Consider the following 26,217-nt stretch of genomic DNA (forward strand, 5'->3'; position numbering starts at 1 on the left):
CAGGCTATATTAAAGAGACCAGAAACAGACTGGTACCCAGGCTATATTAAAGAGGTTAGAAACAGACTGGTACCCAGGCTATATTAAATAGACCAGAAACAGACTGGTACCGAGGCTATATTAATAAGAGACTAGAAACAGACTGGTACCCAGGCTATATTAATAAGAGACTAGAAACAGACTGGTACCCAGGCTATATTAAATAGACCAGAAACAGACTGGTACCGAGGCTATATTAATAAGAGACTAGAAACAGACTGGTACCCAGGCTATATTAAAGAGACCAGAAACAGACTGGTACCCAGGCTATATTAAAGAGACCAGAAACAGACTGGTACCCAGGCTATATTAGACTAGAAACAGACTGGCACCCAGGCTATATTAAAGAGACTAGAAACAGACTGGTACCCAGGCTATATTAAAGAGACTAGAAACAGACTGGTACCCAGGCTATATTAAAGAGACCAGAAACAGACTGGTACCCAGGCTATATTAGACTAGAAACAGACTGGCACCCAGGCTATATTAGACTAGAAACAGACTGGTACCCAGGCTATATTAAAGAGACCAGAAACAGACTGGTACCCAGGCTATATTAAAGAGACCAGAAACAGACTGGTACCCAGGCTATATTAAAGAGATCAGAAACAGACTGGTACCCAGGCTATATTAAATAGACTAGAAACAGACTGGTACCCAGGCTATATTAAAGAGCCCAGAAACAGACTGGTACCCAGGCTATATTACAGAGACCAGAAACAGACTGGTACCCAGGCTATATTAGACTAGAAACAGACTGGCACCCAGGCTATATTAGACTAGAAACAGACTGGTACCCAGGCTATATTAAAGAGACCAGAAACAGACTGGTACCCAGGCTATATTAAATAGACCAGAAACAGACTGGTACCCAGGCTATATTAAAGAGACTAGAAACAGACTGGTACCCAGGCTATATTAAAGAGACCAGAAACAGACTGGTACCCAGGCTATATTAAAGAGACCAGAAACAGACTGGTACCCAGGCTATATTAAAGAGACCAGAAACAGACTGGTACCCAGGCTATATTAAAGAGACCAGAAACAGACTGGTACCCAGGCTATATTAAAGAGACTAGAAACAGACTGGTACCGAGGCTATATTAAAGAGACCAGAAACAGACTGGTACCCAGGCTATATTAAAGAGACTAGAAACAGACTGGTACCGAGGCTAGGAGTTGCTACTTTAATAGATGTTAACACTACCAAGGTGCTTAGAATGACAAACACCAGAACTGAGGTTAATAGCCACACAGGCAGTAAAGCTAATGGTTCATTTGACCCTAATGCATTTACATTGGATGACTGCCATATCAGAATAGTTAAAAGATCCCCATAAATCTGCCAGGTAAAGACAGTGTGAGAGTACCATTTTAGCCACAAAGAAGTCCCTACTGTGTGGGTTATTTTAGCAAGCCCTTTCTCCCATGAGGTCAATGGGTTTACCTCACATTTATTTTTGTTTTATTTTATTTAACCAGGCAAGTCAGTTAATAACAAATTCTTATTTACAATGACGGCCTACCAAAAGGAAAAAGCCCTTCTGCGGGGATGGGGGCTGGGATTAAAAATAAAAATATAGGACAAAACACACATCACGACAGGAGAGACACCACAACACTACATAAAGACAGACCTAAGACAACAACATAGCAAGGCAGCAACACATGACAACACAGCAAGGTAGCAACACATGACAACAACATGGTAGCAACACAACATGGCAGCAGCACAACATGGTAGCAGCACAAAACATGGTACAAACATTATTCGGGCACAGACAACAGCACAAAGGCAAGAAGGTCGAGACAACAATACATAATGCGAAGCAGTCACAATTGTCAGTAAGAGTGTCCATGATTGAGTCTTTGAATGGCCCACAACGATGGAATGGTCTACCGTATTAAAAGCTTTGGCCAAGTCAATAAAAATAGCAGCACAACATTTCTTAGAATCAAGGGCAATGGTGACATAATTTAGGACCTTTAAGGTTGCAGTGACACATCCATAACCTGAGCAGAAGACCTTTAAGGTTGCAGTGACACATCCATAACCTGAGCAGAAACCAGATTGCATTCCAGAGAGAATACTATAGACATTAAGAAAGCCAGTCAGTTGATTATTGACAAGTTTTTCCAACACTTTTGATAAACAGGGTAAAATAGAAATAGGCCTATAACAGTTAGGATCAGCTTGATCTCCCCCTTTAAATAAAGGACGAACTGTGGCAGCCTTCCAAGCAATGGGAACCTCCCCAGAGAGAAGAGACAGGTTAAAAAGGTTTAGACTGGCTTGGCGATGATAGGGGCTGCAACCTTAAAGAAGAAAGGGTCTAAACCATCTGACCCAGATGGTTTTTGGGGGTCAAGTTTAAGGAGCTCTTTTAGCACCTCGGACTCAGTGACTGCTTGCAGGGAGAAACTTTGTAGCAGGGCAGGGGAAAAAGAGGGAGGAGCATTGGGGCGAGTTGCATTAGAAGGGGTGGGAGATGAGGAAATGTTGGACAGCAATGAGGCATGGCTGAGTCAAATAGGAATCCTGACTTAATTAAGTGGTGATTAAAGAGCTGAGCCATGTGCTTCTTGTCAGTAACAACCACATCATCAACTTTAAGGGAGATGGGCAGCTGTGAGGAGGAGGGTTTATTCTCCAGGTCTTTAACCATTTTCCAGAACTTCTTGGGGTTAGACCCAAAGAGTGAGAACGGCTCCTTAAAGTAACTAACTTTGGCCTTCCCGATAGCCTGAGTGCACTTATTTCTCATTTGCCTGAATGAGAGCCAGTCAGCCTGAGTATGCATGTGCCAAGCCTTTCGCAAAATGGAATTCTTGAGGTGATTCCATACCATTTTACAGAGGCCAGGTCATGAAGGAAGACTTGCTCATTAAAGTTTTTTAGCAAGCGTCTATGACAAATCAGGACAGGTCGATTCACTGAGCAGCCATTACGAACACAGGCTGTAAAACAGTGATCACTAAGGTCATTATAAAAAACACCAGACTGATACCTATCAGGATTATTTGGGTGTTGGAGTCATACCTTGTGGGATTGGTAATAACCAGAGAAAATGTAGAGAGTCCCATTGCTTTAGGACTTGGTCAGGTGGTTTAAGCATGTCCCAGTTTAAGTCACCTAGCAGGACAAATTCAGACTTAGGGTAAGGGGCCAGGAGAGAGCTTAGGGCAGGTAGGGTACAGGCCGGTGCTGATTGTGGACAATAACACCCAGCAACAGTCAACACAGAGTCATTTGAAAGTTGAATGTTTAAAACCAGCAAATCAAATTGTTTGGGGACAGACTTGGTGGAGACAACTGGGCACTGAAGGTGATCCTTGGTAATGATTGCCACCACCACCTTTGGAAGATCTGTCTTGCCGAAAAAGGATATAACCAGAAAGGTTAACATCAGTGTTCAAAACACTCTTTCTTAACCACGTCTCAGTAATGACCAACACATCTGGATTGGAGCTGTGAACCCACATTTTCAATTGATCCATTTTAGGTAATAAGCTTCTAGTGTTAACGTGCAGAAAACCCAGGCTTTTACGAGAGCAGAAATCAGTGAAGCAGATATCAGAGCACAACTCAGAATTGGGGCTAGCAACAGTAGATGGGCCTGGGTGTACATGCACATTTCCAGATATCATCAGCAGTAATACAATCAGGGCGGGGCAGAGGACAGGGAGAGCTCTGCAGTGTTGATTTTTTAATGATATTTGAATGTGCATCAGATGGCAACAAGATCATATTGTACAGCAATTTCATCAGGTTACATGAATACAAAGCAGGTGAGAGGTGGTTAGAATGGGATGGGAGGCCAACAGTCTGTGTAACCAATAGAGAGTCAGAGTCCCGAGTGTGGGAACAAACATAGTCGGTCCCACGGTTGGGTAAACAAGTTCATAGTCAACAAGCATGCAGGAGTCATGAGGCAAATAGCATAAAGCACAAGAAAAATATATAACTTGGGGCTAGCCATTGTAAGTTCAAAGAGTCACTCGCCCCAACAAGATAACTTGAGAGAGTAGCTCTCTATCAGTCCAGTAGGCTATAATCGTCTGAGATAAAAAAATAAATAAATAGGAGGCCTATACTAGCTTATTAAAGTGTTTCATAATAAGCTTCACAAGTTAATTAGCCTACCTAAAATTACGATCAGTCCAAAGTCTGCGGTGTGTGTAAGTGTGTGTGTGTATGTGTGTGTGTGCTGGAGGCGAGCGAAAGCTCGGGAAAGAGGGGGCAGTGTTGCGGGGGTACCTGTTTCTGATCTCCAGTGTGTACACGCATGTGAACACACACATGTCAGACTAGAGGTCGACCGATTATGCTTTTTCAATGCCGATACCGATTATTGGAGGACCCAAAAAATTGCCGCTACTGATTAATCGGCCGATTATTTTCATTTTTTTTTTACAATTACAACAATACTGAATGAACACTTATTTTAACTTAATATAATACATCAATAAAATCAATTTAGCCTCAAATAAATAATGAAACATGTTCAATTTGGTTTACATAATGCAAAACAAAGTGTTGGAGAAGAAAGTAAAAGTGCAATATGTGCCATGTAAGAAAGCTAACGTTTAAGTTCCTTGCTCAGAACATGAGAACATATGAAAGCTGGTGGTTCCTTTTAACATGAGTCTTCAATATTCCCAGGTAAAAAGTTTTAGGTTGTAGTTATTATAGGAATTATAGGACTATTTCTCTCTATATGATTTGTATTTCATATACCTTTGACTATTGGATGTTCTTATAGGCACTTTAGTATTGCCAGTGTAACAGTATAGCTTCCGTCCCTCTCCTCGCTCCTACCTGGGCTCAAACCAGGAACACATCGACAACAGCCACCCTCGAAGCAGCGTTACCCATGCAGAGGAAGGGAAAAAACTACTCCAAGTCTCAGAGCGAGTGACGTTTGAAACGCTATTAGCGTGCACCCGGCTAACTAGCTAGCCATTTCACATCGGTTACACCAGCCTAATCTTGGGAGTTGATAGGCTTGAAGGGGTGGGTATAATTTGTGGAACGTTCCAACAGGAATCTCTTCCAAAAAACGTAAAGTAAAAGGTTGCCAACCAACAACGCATACAAAGTAGCAACGCATACAAACCTAGCTAACTAGCTGCCGAATAGGCATCAACTCACCACGTAGCTTATTCTTAATGTTTGTCCATAGGCAAACAGACATGTGAGGACAGACATTTTTCGGAATAAATGTGATGAGTGAAAAACGCAATGAAATAGACCACTCCCTACCCAGTATCTTATTCTGCCGCTATACAACTTTGTATGCGTTGTTTTTTGGCAACCTTGTTATTTACGAAGTTTTTGGAATAAATTCCTGTCGGAATGTTGCACAGATTATACCCACCCAGGTTGAAGTCATAAACAGCGCAATGCTTGAAGCACAGCGAAGGGCTGTTTGAATAAATGCTTACGAGCCTGCTGCTGCCTACCACCGCTCAGTCAGACTGCTCTATCAAATCATAGACTTAATTATAATATAATAAACACACAGAAATACGAGCCTTGGGTCATTAATATGGTCGAATCTGGAAACTATCATCTCGAAAACAAAAGTTTTTTTCTTTCAGTGACATACGGAACCGTTCCGTATTTTATCTAACGGGTGACTAAGTCTAAATATTCCTGTTAGGCATTGATGTTTATGGTTAGGTACATTGGTGCAACGACAGTACTTTTTTTCGCAAATGCGCTTGTTAAATCAACACCCGTTTGTCGAAGTAGGCTGTGATTCAATGAAAATGAACAGGCACCGCATCGATCATATGCAACGCAGGACACGTTAGATAAACTAGTAATATCATCAACCATGTGTAGTTAACTAGTGATTATGTTAAGATTGATCGTTTTTATAAGTCTAATGCTAGCTAGCAACTTACCTTTGCGTCTTGCTGCCCTCGCGTTACAGGTAGTCAGCCTGTTAATCCTTGTGGAGTGCAATGTAAGGCAGGTGGTTAGAGCGTTGGACTGGTAACCGAAGGTTGCAAAAACGAATCCCCCCTGAACAGCAGTTAACCCCCGTTTCTATGCCGTCATTGTAAATAAGAATGTGTTCTTAATCTGACTTGCCTAGTTAAATAAAGGTGTAAATATATATATATATATTTTTTTAAATCGGCAAATCGGTGGCCAAAAATACCGATTATTATGAAAACTTGAAATTGGCCCTAATTAATCGGCCATTCCGATTAATCGGTCGACCTCTATGTCAGACCACCCCAATTATACCGTACACCACACACAAGTCAGACCACCCCAATTATACCGTACACCACACCGTATGTCAGACAGATGAGAACAGGTGTGTTATGTCAGACAGGTGAGAACAGGTGTGTTATGTCAGACAGATGAGAACAGGTGTGTTATGTTAGACAGGGAGGATCAGGTGTGTTATGTTAGACAGGGAGGATCAGGTGTGTTATGTTAGACAGGGAGGATCAGGTGTGTTATGTCAGACAGGTGAGAACAGGTGTGTTATGTTAGACAGGGAGGATCAGGTGTGTTATGTTAGACAGGGAGGATCAGGTGTGTTATGTTAGACAGGGAGGATCAGGTGTGTTATGTTAGACAGGGAGGATCAGGTGTGTTATGTCAGACAGGGAGGATCAGGTGTGTTATGTCAGACAGGTGAGAACAGGTGTGTTATGTCAGACAGGTGAGAACAGGTGTGTTATGTCAGACAGGTGAGAACAGGTGTGTTATGTCAGACAGGTGAGAACAGGTGTGTTATGTCAGACAGGTGAGAACAGGTGTGTTATGTCAGACAGGTGAGAACAGGTGTGTTATGTCAGACAGATGAGAACAGGTGTGTTATGTCAGACAGATGAGAACAGGTGTGTTATGTTAGACAGGGAGGATCAGGTGTGTTATGTTAGACAGGGAGGATCAGGTGTGTTATGTTAGACAGGGAGGATCAGGTGTGTTATGTTAGACAGGGAGGTTGAGGTGTGTTATGTCAGACAGGGAGGTTGAGGTGTGCTATGTCAGACAGGGAGGTTGAGGTGTGTTATGTCAGACAGGGAGGTTGAGGTGTGTTATGTCAGACAGGGAGGTTGAGGTGTGCTATGTCAGACAGGGAGGTTGAGGTGTGTTATGTCAGACAGGGAGGTTGAGGTGTGTTATGTCAGACAGGGAGGTTGAGGTGTGTTATGTCAGACAGGGAGGTTGAGGTGTGCTATGTCAGACAGGGAGGTTGAGGTGTGCTATGTTAGACAGGGAGGTTGAGGTGTGTTATGTTAGACAGGGAGGTTGAGGTGTGTTATGTCAGACAGGGAGGTTGAGGTGTGCTATGTCAGACAGGGAAGTTGAGGTGTGCTATGTCAGACAGGGAGGTTGAGGTGTGCTATGTCAGACAGGGAGGTTGAGGTGTGCTATGTCAGACAGGGAGGTTGAGGTGTGCTATGTCAGACAGGGAGGTTGAGGTGTGCTATGTTAGACAGGGAGGATCAGGTGTGTTATGTCAGACAGGGAGGTTGAGGTGTGCTATGTCAGACAGGGAGGTTGAGGTGTGCTATGTCAGACAGGGAGGTTGAGGTGTGCTATGTTAGACAGGGAGGATCAGGTGTGTTATGTCAGACAGGGAGGTTGAGGTGTGCTATGTTAGAGAGATTCAGGTGTTTTACCTGTGGCCTTCTCTGGGTTGTTGCACATGTAGCAGAGCCAGCTGCCCTCCTCTTCACTGAAGCCAAACAGGTCAAAGAAACGCACCTCCTCCAGATGGATCTGCAGACTGTCCAGGTCCTACAGAGTGAGAGAGAGAGAGACTCAGAAAGCAAACGTCAACTTTTTGCTGATGATCTGGTGCTTCTGTCCCCAACCAAGGAGTGCCTACAGCAGCACCTAGATCTTCATAACAGATTCTGTCAGACCTGGGCCCTGACAGTAAATCTCAGTAAGACAAAAATAATGGTGTTGCAAAAAAGGTCCAGTTGCCAGAACCACAAATACAAATTCCAAATAGACACCGTTGCCCTAGAGCACACAAACAACTATACCTACCTCGGCCTAAACATCAGCACCACAGGTAACTTCCACAAGGCTGTGACCGGGAGACAAGGCAAGAAGGTCCTTATATGCCATCAAAATTACATAAAACTCAACATCCCAATTAGAATCTGGCTAAAAAAGACATAAATCAGTTACAGAACCCAGGGCCCTCGGAGGTCTGGGGTCCACCCACCAACCAAGAATTCACATTACATTTACATTTTAGTCATTTAGCAGACGCTCTTATCCACAGCGACTTACAGTAGTGAATGCATACATTTCATACATGTTTTTCTCCGTACTGGTCCCCCGTGGGAATCGAACCCACAACCCTGGCGTTGCAAACACCATGCTCTACCAACTGAGCCACATGGGACATAATGGGACAAACACCCAATTGAAACTCAGCATGCAGAATTCTGCAAAAATATACTTTGTGTGCAACGCAAAAGCCCAAATAATGCAGGCAGAGCAGAATTAGGACGATACCCGCTAGTTATCAACATCCAGAAAAGAGATGTTAAATTCTACAATCACCTAAAAGGAAGTGATGCCCATACATTCCCCCACAAAGCCCTCACCTACAAAGAGACAAACCTAGAGAAGAGTCCCCTAAGCCAGTTGGTCCAGGGACTCTGTTCACAAACAACAAACAGACCCCACAAAGCCCTCACCTACAGAGAGACTAACCTAGAGAAGAGTCCCCTCAGCCAGTTGGTCCAGGGACTCTGTTCACAAACAACAAACAGGCCCAAAACACATTTAGACCCAACCAAATCATGAGAAAGCAAAAATATAACTATTTGACACACTGGAAAGAATCATCAAAAACACATAGCAAATTAGAATGCTTCCTGGCCCTAAACAGAGAGGACACAGTGTCAGAATACCTGACCACTGTGACTGACCCAAACTTAAAGAAAGGCAGACCTGGCTCTCAAGAGAAGACAGGCTATGTGAACACTGCCCACAAAACGAGGAGGAAACGGAGCTGCACTTCTTAATCTCCGGCCAAATATATGACCATATTACAGACACATATTTCCCTCAGATTACACAGATCCACAAAGAATTTGAAAACAAATCAAACATTGATAAACTCCCATATCTGTTAGGTGAAATACCACAGTGTGCCATCACAGCAGCTAGATATGTGACCCATTCCCATGATTTATTTTCTCGTTCATACTTCAACTATTTGTACATTGTTACACTGTACAAAGTCAATAATATAACATTGGAAATGTCTATATTCTTTTAAAACTTGTGAGTATCATTTTTACTGTTTATTTCCCTTTTGTTAACTGTCTATTCCATTTGCTTTGGAAATGTAAACACGTTTCCCAAGCCAATAAAGCCCTTTGAATTGAGAAAGAGAGAAAGATAGAGAGAATTAGAGATCATTTATTTGACATGTCTGTCTTACTAACACTCAAAGAGATATAAGAGCAAGTACAAAGAACACAGGCAAACTAGACTGGGAACATCTGTGGGTTAGAGAGAAAGAGAGAGAGAAAGACAGAGAAAAAGAAAGACAGAGAAAAAGAAAGACAGAGAGTGAAAGATTAGAGAGAACGAGAGAAAAAGACAGAGAGAGAGAGAGAGAGAGAAAGAGAAAAAGAAAGAAAAAGACAGAGAGAGAGAGAGAGAGAGAGAAATAGATTATTTCAGTTTAATCAAGATGAATGATGACTGATGAACATAATGGATCGATCGTATTTTTCACGGAGTCTTTCCATTGTAAGACCCAAAATGCCTCAGCACCCGGCTCATCCATAACTTATACGTCAAGCATTAAAGTATCATTTAAAACGGAGGGTTCATTTACAGTATAAAGTGAAGTATGATCCTTGGCATGTGACAGGGGTCTCCCGGGGTCTGCAATGGAGGTCTGGGTTTTACACATGGATGCACGCACACACTGTGTGTTCCCCTATGCCTGGTAGGGTTGTAGAGATAGATGCTAATGCTTTGCGTTGTAGTAATCAAGTCCGGGCTCCAGACCACATAGTGAGTGTCTCAGCCGGATACATTTGTACTCGGTCTTGATTTCGAGAGCAGCAGAGGAAAAATATTACAATTATCAGCTTCCATTCAGTCAGTGCATAAAATTGCTTCACCAGGCCAAATATATACACTCCTTTATTGAAACATGAATACAGTATCTTAACAGCCTTTATTTCTATTATAGACATATTAGTACAGTGGTGAACCTATAGGTCTTCAGTGGTGAACCTATAGGCCTTCAGTGGTGAACCTACAGGCCTTCAGTGGTGAACCTACAGGCCTTCAGTGGTGAACCTACAGGCCTTCAGTGGTGAACCTACAGGCCTTCAGTGGTGAACCTATAGGCCTTCAGTGGTGAACCTACAGGCCTTCTGTGGTGAACCTACAGGCCTTCAGTGGTGAACCTACAGGCCTTCAGTGGTGAACCTACAGGCCTTCAGTGGTGAACCTACAGGCCTTCAGTGGTGAACCTACAGGCCTTCAGTGGTGAACCTACAGGCCTTCAGTGTGTGAACCTATAGACCTTCAGTGTGTGAACCTATAGGCCTTCAGTGGTGAACCTACAGGCCTTCAGTGGTGAACCTATAGGCCTTCAGTGGTGAACCTACAGGCCTTCAGTGGTGAACCTACAGGCCTTCAGTGGTGAACCTACAGGCCTTCAGTGGTGAACCTACAGGCCTTCAGTGGTGAACCTACAGGCCTTCAGTGTGTGACAGGTTGGTGATTCTGAAAGGACAACAACAGTAATACCAGCGTACTCATGTAGTTGTCAGTCGTGTAGTGAAGGGGATGCGCAGGTATAATTTTCACTGGGCATAGCCTATAATCACTTTTTTATCCCTACTGATGAGTATCAAAGTAGTGTAGTGGAGGTATACGACTTATCAATTATGTAGTGCAATAGAGAAATCATGTACAACCGCAAAGCAAGCAAAATATATTCACATGCTCGCCGCACACAGACCTATATACCTATATACCTGAATGCAGAACAACATAACATTTTGTTTGACATTTTCTTCAGCTGAATATCATTTGGGAACTTTTTGACAACATTAGAGTATAACCACTTCTCCAGACTCCACCACACCACTGCATAGGACTGATGGAAAGACAGCAGTCACCCACAGCATGAGGTTAAAGCACCACTACACCACTGCATAGGACCGATGGAAAAGACAGCAGTCACACACAGCATGAGGTTAAAGGATAAGCAGTCCACGAACCCGGACATAATGAGCCAGTAGGTCCCAATCATAAGAATACAAAAACAAAACCATTAAGCATTTCCCAATCGAAATGTACAACTATTACTTTCCATTGCAAAAAAACATTTCACATTTAGGACACAAAGTAACTAGAGGTTGGCCGATTAATCTGGGCCGATTTCAAGTTTTCATAACAATCGGTAATCAGCATTTTGGGCGCCGATTATGGCCGATTACATTGCACTCCACAAGGAGACTGCGTGGCAGGCTGACCACTTGTTACGCGAGTGCAGCAAGGAGCGAAGGTAAGTTGCTAGCTAGCATTAAACTTATCTTATAAAAAACAATCAATCTTAACATAATCACTAGTTAACTACACATGGTTGATGATATTACTAGTATATCTAGCTTGTCCTGCGTTGCATATAATCAATGCGGTGTATGTTAATTTATCATCGAATCACAGCCTACTTCGCCAAACGGGTGATGATTTAACAAGCGCATTCTCAAAAAAGCACTGTCGTTGCACCAATGTGTACCTAACAATAAACATCAATGCCTTTCTTAAAATCAATACACAAGTATATTTTTTAAACCTGCATATTTAGTTAATATTGCCTGCAAACATGAATTTATTTTAACTAGGGAAATTGTGTCACTTCTCTTGCGTTCTGTGCAACCAGAGTCAGGGTATATGCAGCAGTTTGGGCCGCCTGGCTTGTTGCGAACTGTGTGAAGACCATTTCTCACTAACAAAAAACGTAATTAATTTGCCAGAATTTTACATAATTATGACATAACATTGAAGGTTGTGCAATGTAACAGCAATATTTAGACTTAGGGATGCCACCCATTCGATAAAATACGGAACGGTTCCGTATTTCACTGAAAGAATAAACGTTTTGTTTTCTGTGTGTTTATATTATAATTAAGTCTAGGATTTGATAGAGCAGTCTGACTGAGTGGTGGTAGGCAGCAGTACGCTCGTAAGCATTCATTCAAACAGCCCTTTCCTGCGTTTGCGAGCAGCTCTTTGCTGTACTTCAAGCATTGCGCTGTTTATGACTTCAAGCCTATCAACTCCCGAGATTAGGCTGGCAATACTATAGTGCCTATAAGAACATCCAATAGTCAAAGGTATATGAAATAGAAATGGTAGAGAGAGAAAGAGTCCTATAATTCCTATAATAACTACAACCTAAAACTTCTTACCTGGGAATATTGAAGACTCATGTTCTCATGAGTGTTCTGAGCAAGGAACTTAAAAGTTAGCTTTTTTACATGGCACATATTGCACTTTTACTTTCTTCTCCAACACTGTGTTTTTGCATGATTTAAACCAAATTGAACATGTTTCATTATTTATTTGAGAGTAAATAGATTTCATTTATGTATTATATCAAGTTAAAATATAAGTGTTCATTCAGTATTTTTGATTAATCGGTATCGGCTTTTTTTGGGTCCTCCAATAATCGGTATCGGCATTGAAAAATCATAATCGGTCAACCTCTAAAAGTAACCAGTGATCTAAAGTTGAAAGTGGAACTGACAGCGTTTTAACTACCTTGCAGATATGAAACACAGACAATCATAATATCTGTCAAAAATATAAAATTCCCAGTTTATGCTACAAAACCAACTTTATAAAGGGTTTTAAAAATAGGTTATATTTGACTTAACGTTCCATAACATACAGTAAGGCATTGTGGGCAGAATAGATGGACGCAGTTCAATGTATGATTAATATAATTCACCAATATATTTCTTGGTTGTCCAACAAATATTGCTGTAAGGTTGTAAATCGCAGCTGGCCTGGTACATTGTTTGCGGCCTCCATTCGGGATGCACTGTTTCAATGGTTCAATATTTTGGACAAAAACGGAGGACTGTAACTAAGGCTGGGAATGTCAATACAATCAAACTAGCAAGGGCAATGATCACAAGTCAGTCATAACGTAGCTAATAGACTAGTGTATCTATTTATGTAGCAAGGTAAAAACACGGAGCCTAACGTTAGCTAGCTAGCGGCTAGGAGGATGTCATGCCATCGGAGGAGTGACTGACTTTTCCCCTTCATATCGTTTCTCGATGGCTATACATTGCTTGAGATGCAAGGCTCATTTCGACAGCTAGCAAGACCTTGAACAACTGTTATATAGTTAGTATATCTCTGGGTTCGCAAATCCTGATTGGATCTATTAATTGTTCAAATGCATGGCCGCAATCCCACTCTATATTGCTATATCATTTTTACAAATGCTTTAGTATACGTAATTCCCAAACATTATAAGAATTTATTAAAACGTGAAAATTACCATATCGCTTGGCAGATTTTTTTTTTAAAGTGTCATATTCTTCCTGGGGGTATATATGAACAGATTATAATAAGATTTAATGTTGTTAAAATGCTGTCAGTTCCACTTGCAACAATGTTTCACACTCATAAGTTATTTTCAAAGAGACGGCTAACAGAAAGCGTGCTGCAATATAAAACACAGTTTCACTCACCAGATGATGATAATTTGAAACTTAACTTATTCTTGAAAAGGGAGAAGCTAACAAATTAGCAACAACATCCTCTTTGATAACACTTGCTGCAGCCGACAACAAAAGCTACCTAGCTAGACCGTGGGAAAACAACTGCTCGCCATTGCGCAGTGACCTGTTGGCCTTCAAGAAGGCAGAAGTTTCCATATGTTTTTGTAAAAACGTCCCACTCAATAAGTCAAAATGTTATTGGTTGGTTCCACTGTCACTCCAAAATGTTGTCCTAATACATTTGAATGGCAGATTTATCTAGCTTCTGATGGCCTAGCCAATGGCTGACTTAGCTAGCTAGATTTATCTCCCAAGAGACCAGCAAAGACAAATCCTGATTGGATCTGTTTTAATCTTCAGTGTTAACCCTTTCCTTTCCAACAAAAAACTGAAGAGATTAAATCAGAACATCATTGAAAATATTAATATAATTATCATAATTTTTATGATCATTATTTTATAAATCCTTAGCCTGTGGAAGGCCAATTGTTCGATTAGCTCCGGTCCTAGTCTTGAATCGGTCTGTAACGGCCTGGCACACATCCGGGGTGGTCTGGGGTGGTTACAGATACACAGACCACTCCTCTCTACATTCTAAAGACTGGCCTGGGGTGGTTACAGTTACTCAGACTACTCCTCTCTACATTCTAAAGACTGGCCTGGGGTGGTTACAGTTACTCAGACTACTCCTCTCTACATTCTAAAGACTGGTCTGGGGTGGTTACAGATACACAGACCACTCCTCTCTCCTCTCTACATTCTAAAGACTGGCCTGGGGTGGTTACAGTTACACAGACCACTCCTCTCTCCATTCTAAAGACTGGCCTGGGGTGGTTACAGTTACTCAGACCACTCCTCTCTCCTCTCTACATTCTAAAGACTGGCCTGGGGTGGTTACAGTTACTCAGACTACTCCTCTCTACATTCTAAAGACTGGTCTGGGGTGGTTACAGTTACATAGACCTCTCCTCTCTCCTCTCTACATTCTAAAGACTGGCCTGGGGTGGTTACAGTTACACAGACTACTCCTCTCTCCTCTCTACATTCTAAAGACTGGCCTGGGGTGGTTAGAGTTACACAGACTACTCCTCTCTACATTCTAAAGACTGGCCTGGGGTGGTTATAGTTACACAGACCACTCCTCTCTCCTCTCTACATTCTAAAGACTGGTCTGGGGTGGTTACAGTTACTCAGACTACTCCTCTCTCCTCTCTACATTCTAAAGACTGGCCTGGGGTGGTTAGAGTTACACAGACTACTCCTCTCTACATTCTAAAGACTGGCCTGGGGTGGTTACAGTTACACAGACCACTCCTCTCTCCTCTCTACATTCTAAAGACTGGCCTGGGGTGGTTACAGTTACTCAGACCACTCCTCTCTACATTCTAAAGACTGGCCTGGGGTGGTTACAGTTACTCAGACCACTCCTCTCTCCTCTCTACATTCTAAAGACTGGCCTGGGGTGGTTACAGATACACAGACCACTCCTCTCTCCTCTCTACATTCTAAAGACTGGTCTGGGGTGGTTACAGTTACATAGACCACTCCTCTCTCCTCTCTACATTCTAAAGACTGGCCTGGGGTGGTTACAGTTACTCAGACCACTCCTCTCTACATTCTAAAGACTGGCCTGGTTACAGTTACACAGACCCCTCTCTCCTCTCTACATTCTAAAGACTGGCCTGGTTAACGCAGTTACACAGACCACCTCTCCGTTACAGTTACACAGACCACTCCTCTCTCCTCTCTACATTCTAAAGACTGGTCTGGGGTGGTTACAGTTACATAGACCTCTCCTCTCTACATTCTAAAGACTGGCCTGGGGTGGTTACAGTTACACAGACCACTCCTCTCTCCTCTCTACATTCTAAAGACTGGCCTGGGGTGGTTACAGTTACTCAGACCACTCCTCTCTCCTCTCTACATTCTAAAGACTGGCCTGGTTACAGTTACACAGACCACTCCTCTCTCCTCTCTACATTCTAAAGACTGGCCTGGGGTGGTTACAGTTACTCAGACCACTCCTGTTTCCTCTCTTTAATACACTATTTCCCTTTCTGTTAACTAATTAACATCAACCTGGCCAGGTTAACAATTAAAACAACAAATTCCATTTGACTTAAGTGTGGTGGGCTAACCTAAAGGCCTCGGTTTGTTTCAGTTGAAGACTTTGGTGATTGTTGTCCTCAATATTGCTTCATGGATCTCTGTACAGTCGCTGTGCTAGAGGCTCCAACACCCCAACCTTCCTGTTTGCAGGGCAAGCAGTCTCTCAACATCTCATTTCCTAGTCACCCGAAGACCAAACTACCTCAAGACCCCAAACCATCTACCTCAAGACAACCTCAAGACCCTAACCATCTACTACTTTGTGACTTCACTCCATCACACTATGAACTGTGACCCACTTAAAGTACTCTACCATTTGTTTTGTGACCCACCTGTTGAACAGAACAATATTTTTCAAGGTAGAGGCTTTAGCCCTTTAGCCCTGCTGGTGGAGGAACTAGGTGTGACACCCCAGTTCTAACCTTAACCATCTAACTCCTTCCTTATCCCCTATTCCCTAAGCCCTAACCATTGGCTCCCTCCCTTCCTTCCTTATCCCCTATTCCCTAAGCTCTAACCATGGCCTCTCTACTTTGCGAATCCCTTATTCCCTAAGCCCTAACCATTGCTTCCCTCCCTTCCTTCCTTATTCCCTATTCCGTAAGCCCCTAACCATTGGCTCCCTCCCTCCCTTCCTTCCTTATCCCCTATTCCCTAAGCTCTAACCATGGCCTCTCTACTTTGCGATTCCCTTATTCCCTAAGCCTAACCATTGCTTCCATCCCTTCCTTATTCCCTACGCCTTAACCATTGCCTCCCTTCCTTCCTTATGTCCTATTCTCTAAGCCCTAACCATTGCCTCCCTCCCTTCCTTCCTTATTCCCTACGCCTTAACCATTACCTCCCTTCCATCATAATCCCTTATTCCCTAAGCCCTATTCATTGCTCCCAATCCTTCTTTCCTCCCTCTCTCACTTCCTTCCTTGTCTCCTATTCCCTAAGACCTATCCATAGATCTATTATTCCTGGCTCAGTGGTCTGGTAGCTGAGAGCTGGAGGCTTGTTGAGGAAACCCCAAGTGGATTTAGTTACACACTCTCCTTCACTCATTATCTATTCCAAAATGCTTTTACTGGCCAGTGTCCTCTACGTCTGCATATCGGATACAGCGTGTGCTTTTTGAAGTGTGTGTGTGTTTGTGTGTGTGTGTGTGTGTGTGTGTGTGTGTGTGTGTGTCTGTCTGTGTGCCAGAAACAGAGAGACAGAGAGAAACCGAGAAAGAGAGAGACAGAGAGAGGAAGAAAAAGAGAGACAGAGAAACAGAGAGACAGAGAGAAAGAGAAAGAGAGAGAAAGAGAGAGAGACAGACAGACAGAGATAGAGAGAGACAGAGAAAGAGAGAGACAGAGAGAGAGAGAGAAAGAGAGAATATGCTCTATATTCTTCTGTATATTCTGTATACACACGCAACCACGCTTGAACTTGCACATTACGTACACACACAGCCGTTCTCCCTAAACTAAACAGATCATAAATTATGTCATGGTCCTGATATCCTGAACAACGGGAACTGAGCAGAGTGAAATGGGGGCTTTGGTTCGAGACACAGCAGGTTGACAAAAACACAAAGAGAGAGAGAGACAGAGAGAAAAAGAGTGTGTGCCTGTGTGTGTATGTGTTAAGTTCCCCAGCAATTATATATATATATATATATATTCGCTCAAACAGAAGGGGAAACTAACAAAGAGTCACTGACAACAACCAAATCTAAACAGGTGGAGTTTTGGGAGGGGTTCTGAAAGACAGTCATGGTTGGCGTCCACTGAAAGTTGCATAGCAACAACAACTGGGACCTAAAAGACACCCACCATGAGACCCACTAAATTTACCCAAGAAGAGGCAAACAAAAGAAAAACCCACACCAAACTTAAAGACTGGAAGCAAACCAAAAAGTTGAGCAAAAACAAAACAGGGAAGATTGTTTGTCTAGAAATCAAATAGGGAGCGACAACTAAAGGTGTTGACCCTCCAACTGCAGCACTGGGCCAGCCACAATTAAATAGCACCTGGGCCAGCCACAATTAAATAGCACCTGGGCCAGCCACAATTAAATAGCACCTGGGCCAGCACAGGTTAAACACCTTCCCACTAAGGAGTTGACCAACCAGCACAGGTGTAACACATACTGACTAACAAGGTGATACCAACTAACAAGGTGCGCCCCACGTGCTAACGAGCTAACGTCTAACCTAAAAAAAAACTCATACATGGAAAAACCAAAGCATGTAACAGTGTGTCAATGTGTGATGCATGACTGACTTATTAGATCCAGTCATCTATCTATAACTGTGCTTCCACTCCCTGTCAGACTCAGCCCCAGGAGAGTCACTTCAGTTTACCCCACTCCCTGTCAGACTCAGCCCCCGGAGCGTCACCTCAGCTTACTCCACTCCCTGTCAGACTCCCCTGGAGAGTCACCTCAGCTTACCCCACTCCCTGTCAGACTCAGCCCCTGGAGAGTCACTTCAGATTACCCCACTCCCTGTCAGACTCAGCCCCTGGAGAGTCACTTCAGCTTACCCCACTCCCTGTCAGACTCCCCTGGAGAGTCACCTCAGATTACCCCACTCCCTGTCAGACTCAGCCCCTGGAGAGTCACTTCAGATTACCCCACTCCCTGTCAGACTCAGCCCCGGGAGAGTCACCTCAGCTTACCCCACTCCCTGTCAGACTCAGCCCCTGGAGAGTCACCTCAGTTTACCCCACTCCCTGTCACTCAGCCCCTGGAGAGTCACCTCAGATTACCCCACTCCATGTCAGACTCAGCCCCTGGAGAGTCACCTCAGTTTACCCCACTCCCTGTCAGACTCAGCCCCTGGAGAGTCACCTCAGCTTACCCCACTCCCTGTCAGACTCAGCCCCGGGAGAGTCACCTCAGCTTACCCCACTCTCTCCCTCAGACTCAGCCCCGGGAGAGTTAAAAAAATATATATTTCACCTTTATTTAACTAGGTAGGCTAGTTGAGTACAAGTTCTCATTTACAACTGCGACCTGGCCAAGATAAAGCAAAGCAGTGCGAGAAAAAAAAACACCACAGAGTTACACATAAACAAATGTACAGTCAATAACACAATAGAAAAATATAGATACAGTGTGTGCAAATGGAGTAAGGAGGTAAGGCAACAAATAGGCCAATAGTAGTGAAGTAATTACAAATTAGCAAATGAACACTGGAGTGATAGATGTGAAGATGATGATGTGCAAGTAGAAATACCAGTGTGCAAAAGAGCAGAAAAAGTAAATAAAAACAATAAGGGGATGAGGTAGGTAGTTGGATGGATGGGCTATTTACAGATGGGCTGTGTACAGCTGCAGCGATCGGTAAGCTGCTCAGATAGCTGATGCTTAAAGTTAGTGAGGGAGATAAGTCTCCAACTTCAGTGATTTTTACAATTCGTTCCAGTCATTGGCAGCAGAGAACTGGAAGGAAAGGCAGCCAAAGGGGGTGTTGGGTTTGGGGATGACCAGTGAGATAAACCTGCTGGTGCGCGTGCTACGGGTGGGCGTTGTTATGGTGACCAGTGAGTTGAGATAAGGCGGAGCTTTACCTAGCAAAGCCTTATCGATGACCTGGAGCCAGTGGGTCTGGCGACGAATATGTAGCGAGGGCCAGCTGACGAGAGCCTACAGGTTGCAGTGGTATATGGGGCTTTAGTGACAAAACGGATGGCACTGTGATAGACTGCATCCAGTTTGCTGAGTAGAGTGTTGGAGGCTATTTTGTAAATGACATCGCCGAAGTCGAGGATCGGTAGGACAGTCAGTTTTACGAGGGTATGTTTGGCAGCATGAGTGAAGGAGGCTTTGTTGCGATATAGGAAGCCGATTCTAGAGCAGTTGGAGGCCACGGAAGGAGTGTTGTATGGCATTGAAGCTCGTTTGGAGGTTTGTTAACAGTGTCTAAAGAAGGGCCAGATGTATACAGAAGGGTGTCGTCTGTGTAGAGGTGGATCAAGGAATCACCCGCACCAAGAGCCACATCATTGATATATACAGAGAAAAGAGTCGGCCCGAGAATTGAACCCTGTGGTACCACCATAGAGACTTACCTAGCGGAAAAGAAACGCACACCTATTTAGACGAGGTGCTGGCTAGCGGAGTGGAACACTTGAAAATAAAAGAGCACCGCACACTCTAAGAACTCAGATGCAAAAATGTAATGTCCAACATTTCGACAGGCACGCTGTCTCCATCAGGGTATAATCACAAACACTGCAGGGTGACTCGTTTATATAGTGTCAAAAGACAGGTGTCTGTAATCATGGCCAAGTATGGCCTAATATCATTGGTTAATTCTCAAATATTAAAATAACATACAAAGAACAAATAGATAGGGTACGATCATAGATTCAATTTCGACTACATAAGCCTACAAACAATTGCAAAGTCACAATAATCACAAGAATGGCTTCAGATCAAAGTCTACGTTGAGACCGAAGGGACCCCCATAGAGACTGCCAGAGGTCCGAACAACAGGCCCTCCGATTTGACACACTGAACTCTATCTAAGAAGTAGTTGGTGAACCAGGCGAGGCAGTCATTTGAGAAACCAAGGCTGTTGATTCTGCCGATAAGAATACGGTGATTGACAGAGTTGAAAGCCTTGGCCAGGTCGATGAAGACTGCTGCACAGTACTGTCTTTTATCGATGGCGGTTATGATATTGTTTAGTGCCTTGAGCGTGGCTGAGGTGCACCTGTGACCAGCTCGGAAACCGGATTGCACAGCGGAGAAGGTATGGTGGGATTTGAAATGGTTAGTGATCTGTTTGTTAACTTGGCATTCAAAGACTTTAGAAAGGCAGGACAGGATGGATATAGGTCTGTAACAGTTTGGGTCTAGAGTGTCACCCCCTTTGGAGAGGGGGATGACCACGGCAGCTTTCCAATCTTTAGGAATCTCGGACGATACGGAAGAGAGGTTGAACAGACTAGTAATAGGGGTTGCAACAATGGAGGCGGATAATTTTAGAAAGAGAGGGTCCAGATTGTCTAGCCCAGCTGATTTGTAAGGGTCCAGGTTTTGCAGCTCTTTCAGAACATCTACTATCTGGATTTGGGTGAAGGAGAAGCTGGGAGGCTTGGGCAAGTAGCTGCGGGGGGTGCGGAGCTGTTGGCCGGGGTTGGGGTAGCCAAGAGCAAAGCATGGCCAGCCGTAGAGAAATGCTTATTGAAATCTCGATTATCGTGGATTTATCGGAGGTGAGAGTGTTTCCTATCCTCAGTGCAGTGGGCAGCTGGGAGGAAGTGCTCTTATTCTCCGTGGACTTTACAGTGTCCCAGAACTTTTTGGAGTTAGAGCTACAGGATGCACATTTCTGTTTGAAAAAGCTAGCCTTTGCTTTCCTAACTGACTGTGTGTATTGGTTCCTGACTTCCCTGAACAGTTGCATATCATGGGGACTATTCAATGCTATTGCAGTCAGCCACAGGATGTTTTTGTGCTGGTCGAGGGCAGTCAGGTCTGGAGTGAACCAAGGGCTATATCTATTCTTAGTTCTACATTTTTTGAAAGGTGAATGCTTATTTAAGATGGTGAGGAAATTACTTTTAAAGAACAACCAGGCATCCTCTACTGACAGGATGAGGTCAATATCCTTCGCAGAAGTGTTTTAGGGAGCGTTTGACAGTGATGAGGGGTGGTCGTTTGACCGCGGACCCATAACAGATGCAGGCAATGAGGCAGTGATCGCTGAGATCCTGATTGTAAACAGCAGAGGTGTATTTGGAGGGCAAGTTGGTCAGGATAATATCTATGAGGGTGCCTATGTTTACAGATTTAGGGCTTTACCTGGGGGGTTCCTTGATAATTTGTGTGAGATTGAGGGCATCTAGCTTAGATTGTAGGATGGCTGGGGTGTTAAGCATATCCCAGTTTAGGTCACCTAACAGAACGAACTCTGAAAATAGATGGGGGGCATTCAATTCACATATGGTGTCCAGGGCACAGGTGGGAGCTGAGGGGGGGTCTATAACAGGCGGCAACAGTGAGAGACTTATTTCTGGAGAGATGAATTATGAAAATTAGAAGCTCGAACTGTTTGGGCATTGATCTAGAAAGTATGACAGAACTTTGCACGCTGTCTCCGCAGTAGATTGCAACTCCTCCCCCTTTGGCAGTTCTATCTTGACGGAAAATGTTGTAGTTAGGGATAGAAATCTCAGAATTTTTTGGTGGCCTTCCTAAGCCAGGACTCAGACACGGCAAGGACATCGGTGTTGGCGGAGTGTGCTAAAGCAGTGAGTAAAACAAACTTAGGGAGGAGGCTCTGATGTTAACATGCATGAAACCAAGGCTTTTACGGTTACAGAAGTAAACAAATGAGAAAGCGCCTAGGGACACACAGGGCCTGGGTTAACCTCTACATCACCTGAGGAACAGAGGAGGAGTAGGATGAGGGTACGGCTAAAGGCTATTAAAACTGGTTATCTAGTGTCATGACGTTGGCCTGTGGGTAAGGTTTATGACCCCCCATAAATACCTTTCTCCCTTCCCCTCTCTTTCTGACCCTACTGAAGGACTGCTGTCCTGAAGGACTGCTGTCCTGTTAAATATAGAGAGTCTGGGAACATCAAACAAATGGGGAAAGGAACCATATTTTGGTATTAAAAACCAGTTGGAAATATGCTTTGGAACGTAATGAGTATGGATGTCAGTTCGGTTGTCATCTGAGACATTATAACTGATGACAGGACGACATAAACTGTACCTGGGAAAGTATACACCCTCTAGTTATCAGAGTCACATGGAATTGTTATGCAATTGAAATGTTTGATATTGAAATTGTTTGTTAGGAGATTAAATGTAATTTTAGCTTCCAAATGAGAGAATTGGGTTTTCATAAGGAAAGTGCCCTGCTTGATCAGTGGCCCACCCCTGTGAAGAGACAGGGGTTATAAACGATGAAACACATCCTTCCCCCTCTCCACTATATAAGCCTTTGACGAAAAGATAACCACATGTTCCAGTACGTGAGGTGTGCAGCCTCTACGTTAGAAGGACACACGTCAAGTACAGAACTAAGCCAACCTCGCGTGAGCTTTGGTGGCGAATGGTATGAACTTTGAGCTTATTCACTACAGAAGTGATACTTCCTAGCCATTGAGTTAGCAGCGGCCGCTGTAGACGTGGGCTAGGAAAGGACGGACGACGGATCCAGACTAACAAACAGACGAAGATACCACCACATATCCAATTTACCACCAGAGACATTCTTCCGAGGACAGGAAGATCTGTTGGCCAACCCGGCCAGCATCTACGACCAATCTACCGAAGCGCAGCTCAGAGTAAATATTTATTGCATTTTCCTTTTCCAAATGGGCGGTAATTTAGTAATGCATAAGATAATGTATTTACGATAGCATAGCTGCTGTTTCTTTGTTTCTAAGTCTTCCCGCTCTTTCATTCAAGCCCAACCCCCTTTCCTTTGTGTAACCAGCCATCATACAGGTTCCGTCCACCAGGGATGTTTTCTGTATGACATCATTGTATTCTGTGTATTTGTAATTCTGTGTGATTGGTTTAGGTATTTAGTAAATAAATAGTTAAACCCAATTTTGTATTGCTGATTCAACTTGTTAGCCAGGGTTGGTGAAGATAACCAAGAATTTACAACTTTCATTATGAGACTGAAAATAAGATGATTAAGATGACGGCTATCGATGTAAAAGATTACTAAGTATTTTAAGAGTTTATTTGGAAGATAACGGCTCTATAAACGTTCTTCCGTGGTGCCCCGACTTTCTAGTTAATTACATTTACATGATTAGCTTAATCAGGTAATATTAATTACAGAGAAAGGATTTTATAGAATAGCATGAAATATCACTTAATCTGGCATAGCCAAAGACACGACACTAGTGAGTTGGGGGCAGAGAATAAAAGGAGCAGATTTCTGGGCGTGGTAGAATAGATTCAGGGCATAATGTACAGACAGGGGTATGGTAGGGTGCGGGTACAGTGGTAGGTAAACCTAGGCATTGAGTGACGATAAGAGAGGTTGCATCTCTGGAGGCACTAGTAATGCTAGGTGATGTCACCGCATGTGTGGGAGTTGGGACAAAAGAGGTATCTGAGGCATGTTGAGTGGGACAAGGGGCTCCGCAGTAAAATAAAACAATGATAACTACCCTAAACAACAGTATACAAGATATATTGACATTAAAGAGAGACATAAAGCGAGGAATAAAGCAATCACAGGTGTTGATTGGGAGAGCTAGCTAAGACAACAACGGGTAAGAAAACAACAGCTAATCAGCTAAGACAACAACAACAGGTAAAATGGCGATGAATGGGCAGAGAGGCTCAGTTACCTACACACAGGACCGGAGTTTGAGGCTGGGCCCGACAGAAAAACAAACAAAAACAAATAAACAAAAATGGAGTACCGTGATTAATGAACAGTCTAGCAGGCATCAGCTATGTAGCCAGGTGATCATAGGGTCCAGTGAACAGCAATAGATGAAACAGGGAGCCGTTAGGTAGTCGTTACTATGCTAGCAAGCGGGGAACATGTTCCTAAAGTTAGCGGGCCAGGCCAAGCATAAGCGTCTTCCCCCGACGTCCGACAAAGGCCGGTTGAGGGCACATCGGATGGAATTACATTTACATTACATTACATTTTAGTCATTTAGCAGACGCTCTTATCCAGAGCGACTTACAGTAGTGAATGCGTACATTTCATACTTTTTTTTTTCTGTGCTGGCCCCCCGTGGGAATCAAACCCACAACCCTGGCGTTGCAAACACCATGCTCTACCAACTGAGCTACAGGGAAGGCAGACCAGTCGTGATGGATTGGCGGGGGCTCCGTGTCGACAAAGGGTCCAGGCCAATTGGCAAAAGAGGAATTGTAGCTGGAGTAGTTTTGTTTGCTAGCCGGGAGATGCGCCTGGCTCGAGGCTAACTGGTGCTAGCTTTGGGACCAGGGTGTTAGCCACTATCGCCACTCGGTAGCAGCTAGCTAGCTGTGATGATCCGATGCAAAGGTCCAGAGCTTACGGCAGGAATCCTGTGATGTAGTGGCTTCTAGTCGTGTTAGTGAAGAGTCCAGGAGGCATCAGCTGTGTAGCCGAGTGAACATATGGTCCACTGAGCAGGCCGGGAGATGGGACTGGGTCAAGGCTAGCTTCGGGGCTGGGCCAATCGGTAGCAGCTAGCTAGCTGCGATGATCTGGAGTAATGGTCCAGAGCTTACGGCAGGAATCTGGTGATGAAGTGGAGAAAAGCTGTCCGATATGCTCAGGGTTGATATCGCGCTGTGCAGACTGGCGCGTATTATCCAGGCATTAAAGCGGCTGGTGTCTGAGCTAAAGGTAAAGGCCGCTAGCAGTGGCTAACAATGACTAAATAGCTAGTAGCTAATTAGCTGGTTAGCATCTGATGGCTAGCTTCTGATGGAGGTTCTGGCTATAAGATCTAAAAAATAGCAGATTCGTATCACATTGTGTGAGGCTTGTTGCTGGAAGGTATATTTAATTTAAAAATGGAAAAAGAGATAGAAAAATATTGAAATACATACAAAAAAGGGACAATGACAAACACGGGACAATGACAAACATGATGACAAACACGTCTGCACTGCTACGCCATCTTGGATATTCACCTCAGCTTCTCCTCTCCCTGTCAGACTGAGCTCCAGGGGAGTCACCTCAGCTTCCCCCCTCCCTGTCAGACTGAGCTCCAGGGGAGTCACTGAGCTCCAGGGAAGTCACCTCAGCTTCCCCCCTCCCTTTCAGACTGAGCTCCAGGGGAGTCACCTCAGCTTCCCCCCTCCCTGTCAGACTGAGCTCCAGGGGAGTCACCTCAGCTTCCCCCCTCCCTGTCAGACTGAGCTCCAGGGGAGTCACCTCAGCTTCCCTCCTCCCTGTCAGACTGAGCTCCAGGGGAGTCACCTCAGCTTCCTCCCTCCCTTTCAGACTGAGCTCCAGGGGAGTCACCTCAGGTGAGCCCACTCAGGGTCAAAGGTCACAATACTATGACTCAGGGATATGACACAGCAGGCAAACGTTCCATCCATCCCAGCTCCTGCCCAATCAGCGCTGTTCTGCTGACTCATCCCACAGAGACAGACTAATGAGTTATGACACATCAGACAACATGTCTACGCCTCTACAAAACACACACACACACACACACACACACACACACACACACACACACACACACACACACACACACACACACACACTTTTCTACGCCTTAAAGATTGGGCAATACAAATACAGAGAAGGAAACCTTGGGTTGGGAAATAAGGGAAAATTATCCAAAATAACCTATTGTGACCGGCCAGAAACAAAT

General features: G+C 43.9%; 1 protein-coding gene across 1 annotated transcript in view; it reads right to left on the bottom strand.

Annotated features, from left to right (window-relative positions):
* LOC106581445 (ventricular zone-expressed PH domain-containing protein) overlaps positions 1–26,217 on the bottom strand; it is a 48,791-nt gene that overhangs the window by 17,743 nt on the left and 4,831 nt on the right. Inside the window, exon 3 of the mRNA XM_045712394.1 lies at positions 7,693–7,810. Coding sequence (XP_045568350.1) covers positions 7,693–7,810 — 118 coding nt within the window. The remainder of the gene's footprint in view (positions 1–7,692; positions 7,811–26,217) is intronic.

The sequence above is a fragment of the Salmo salar genome, unplaced genomic scaffold (assembly GCF_905237065.1).
Source record: "Salmo salar unplaced genomic scaffold, Ssal_v3.1, whole genome shotgun sequence".
NCBI lineage: Eukaryota > Metazoa > Chordata > Actinopteri > Salmoniformes > Salmonidae > Salmo > Salmo salar.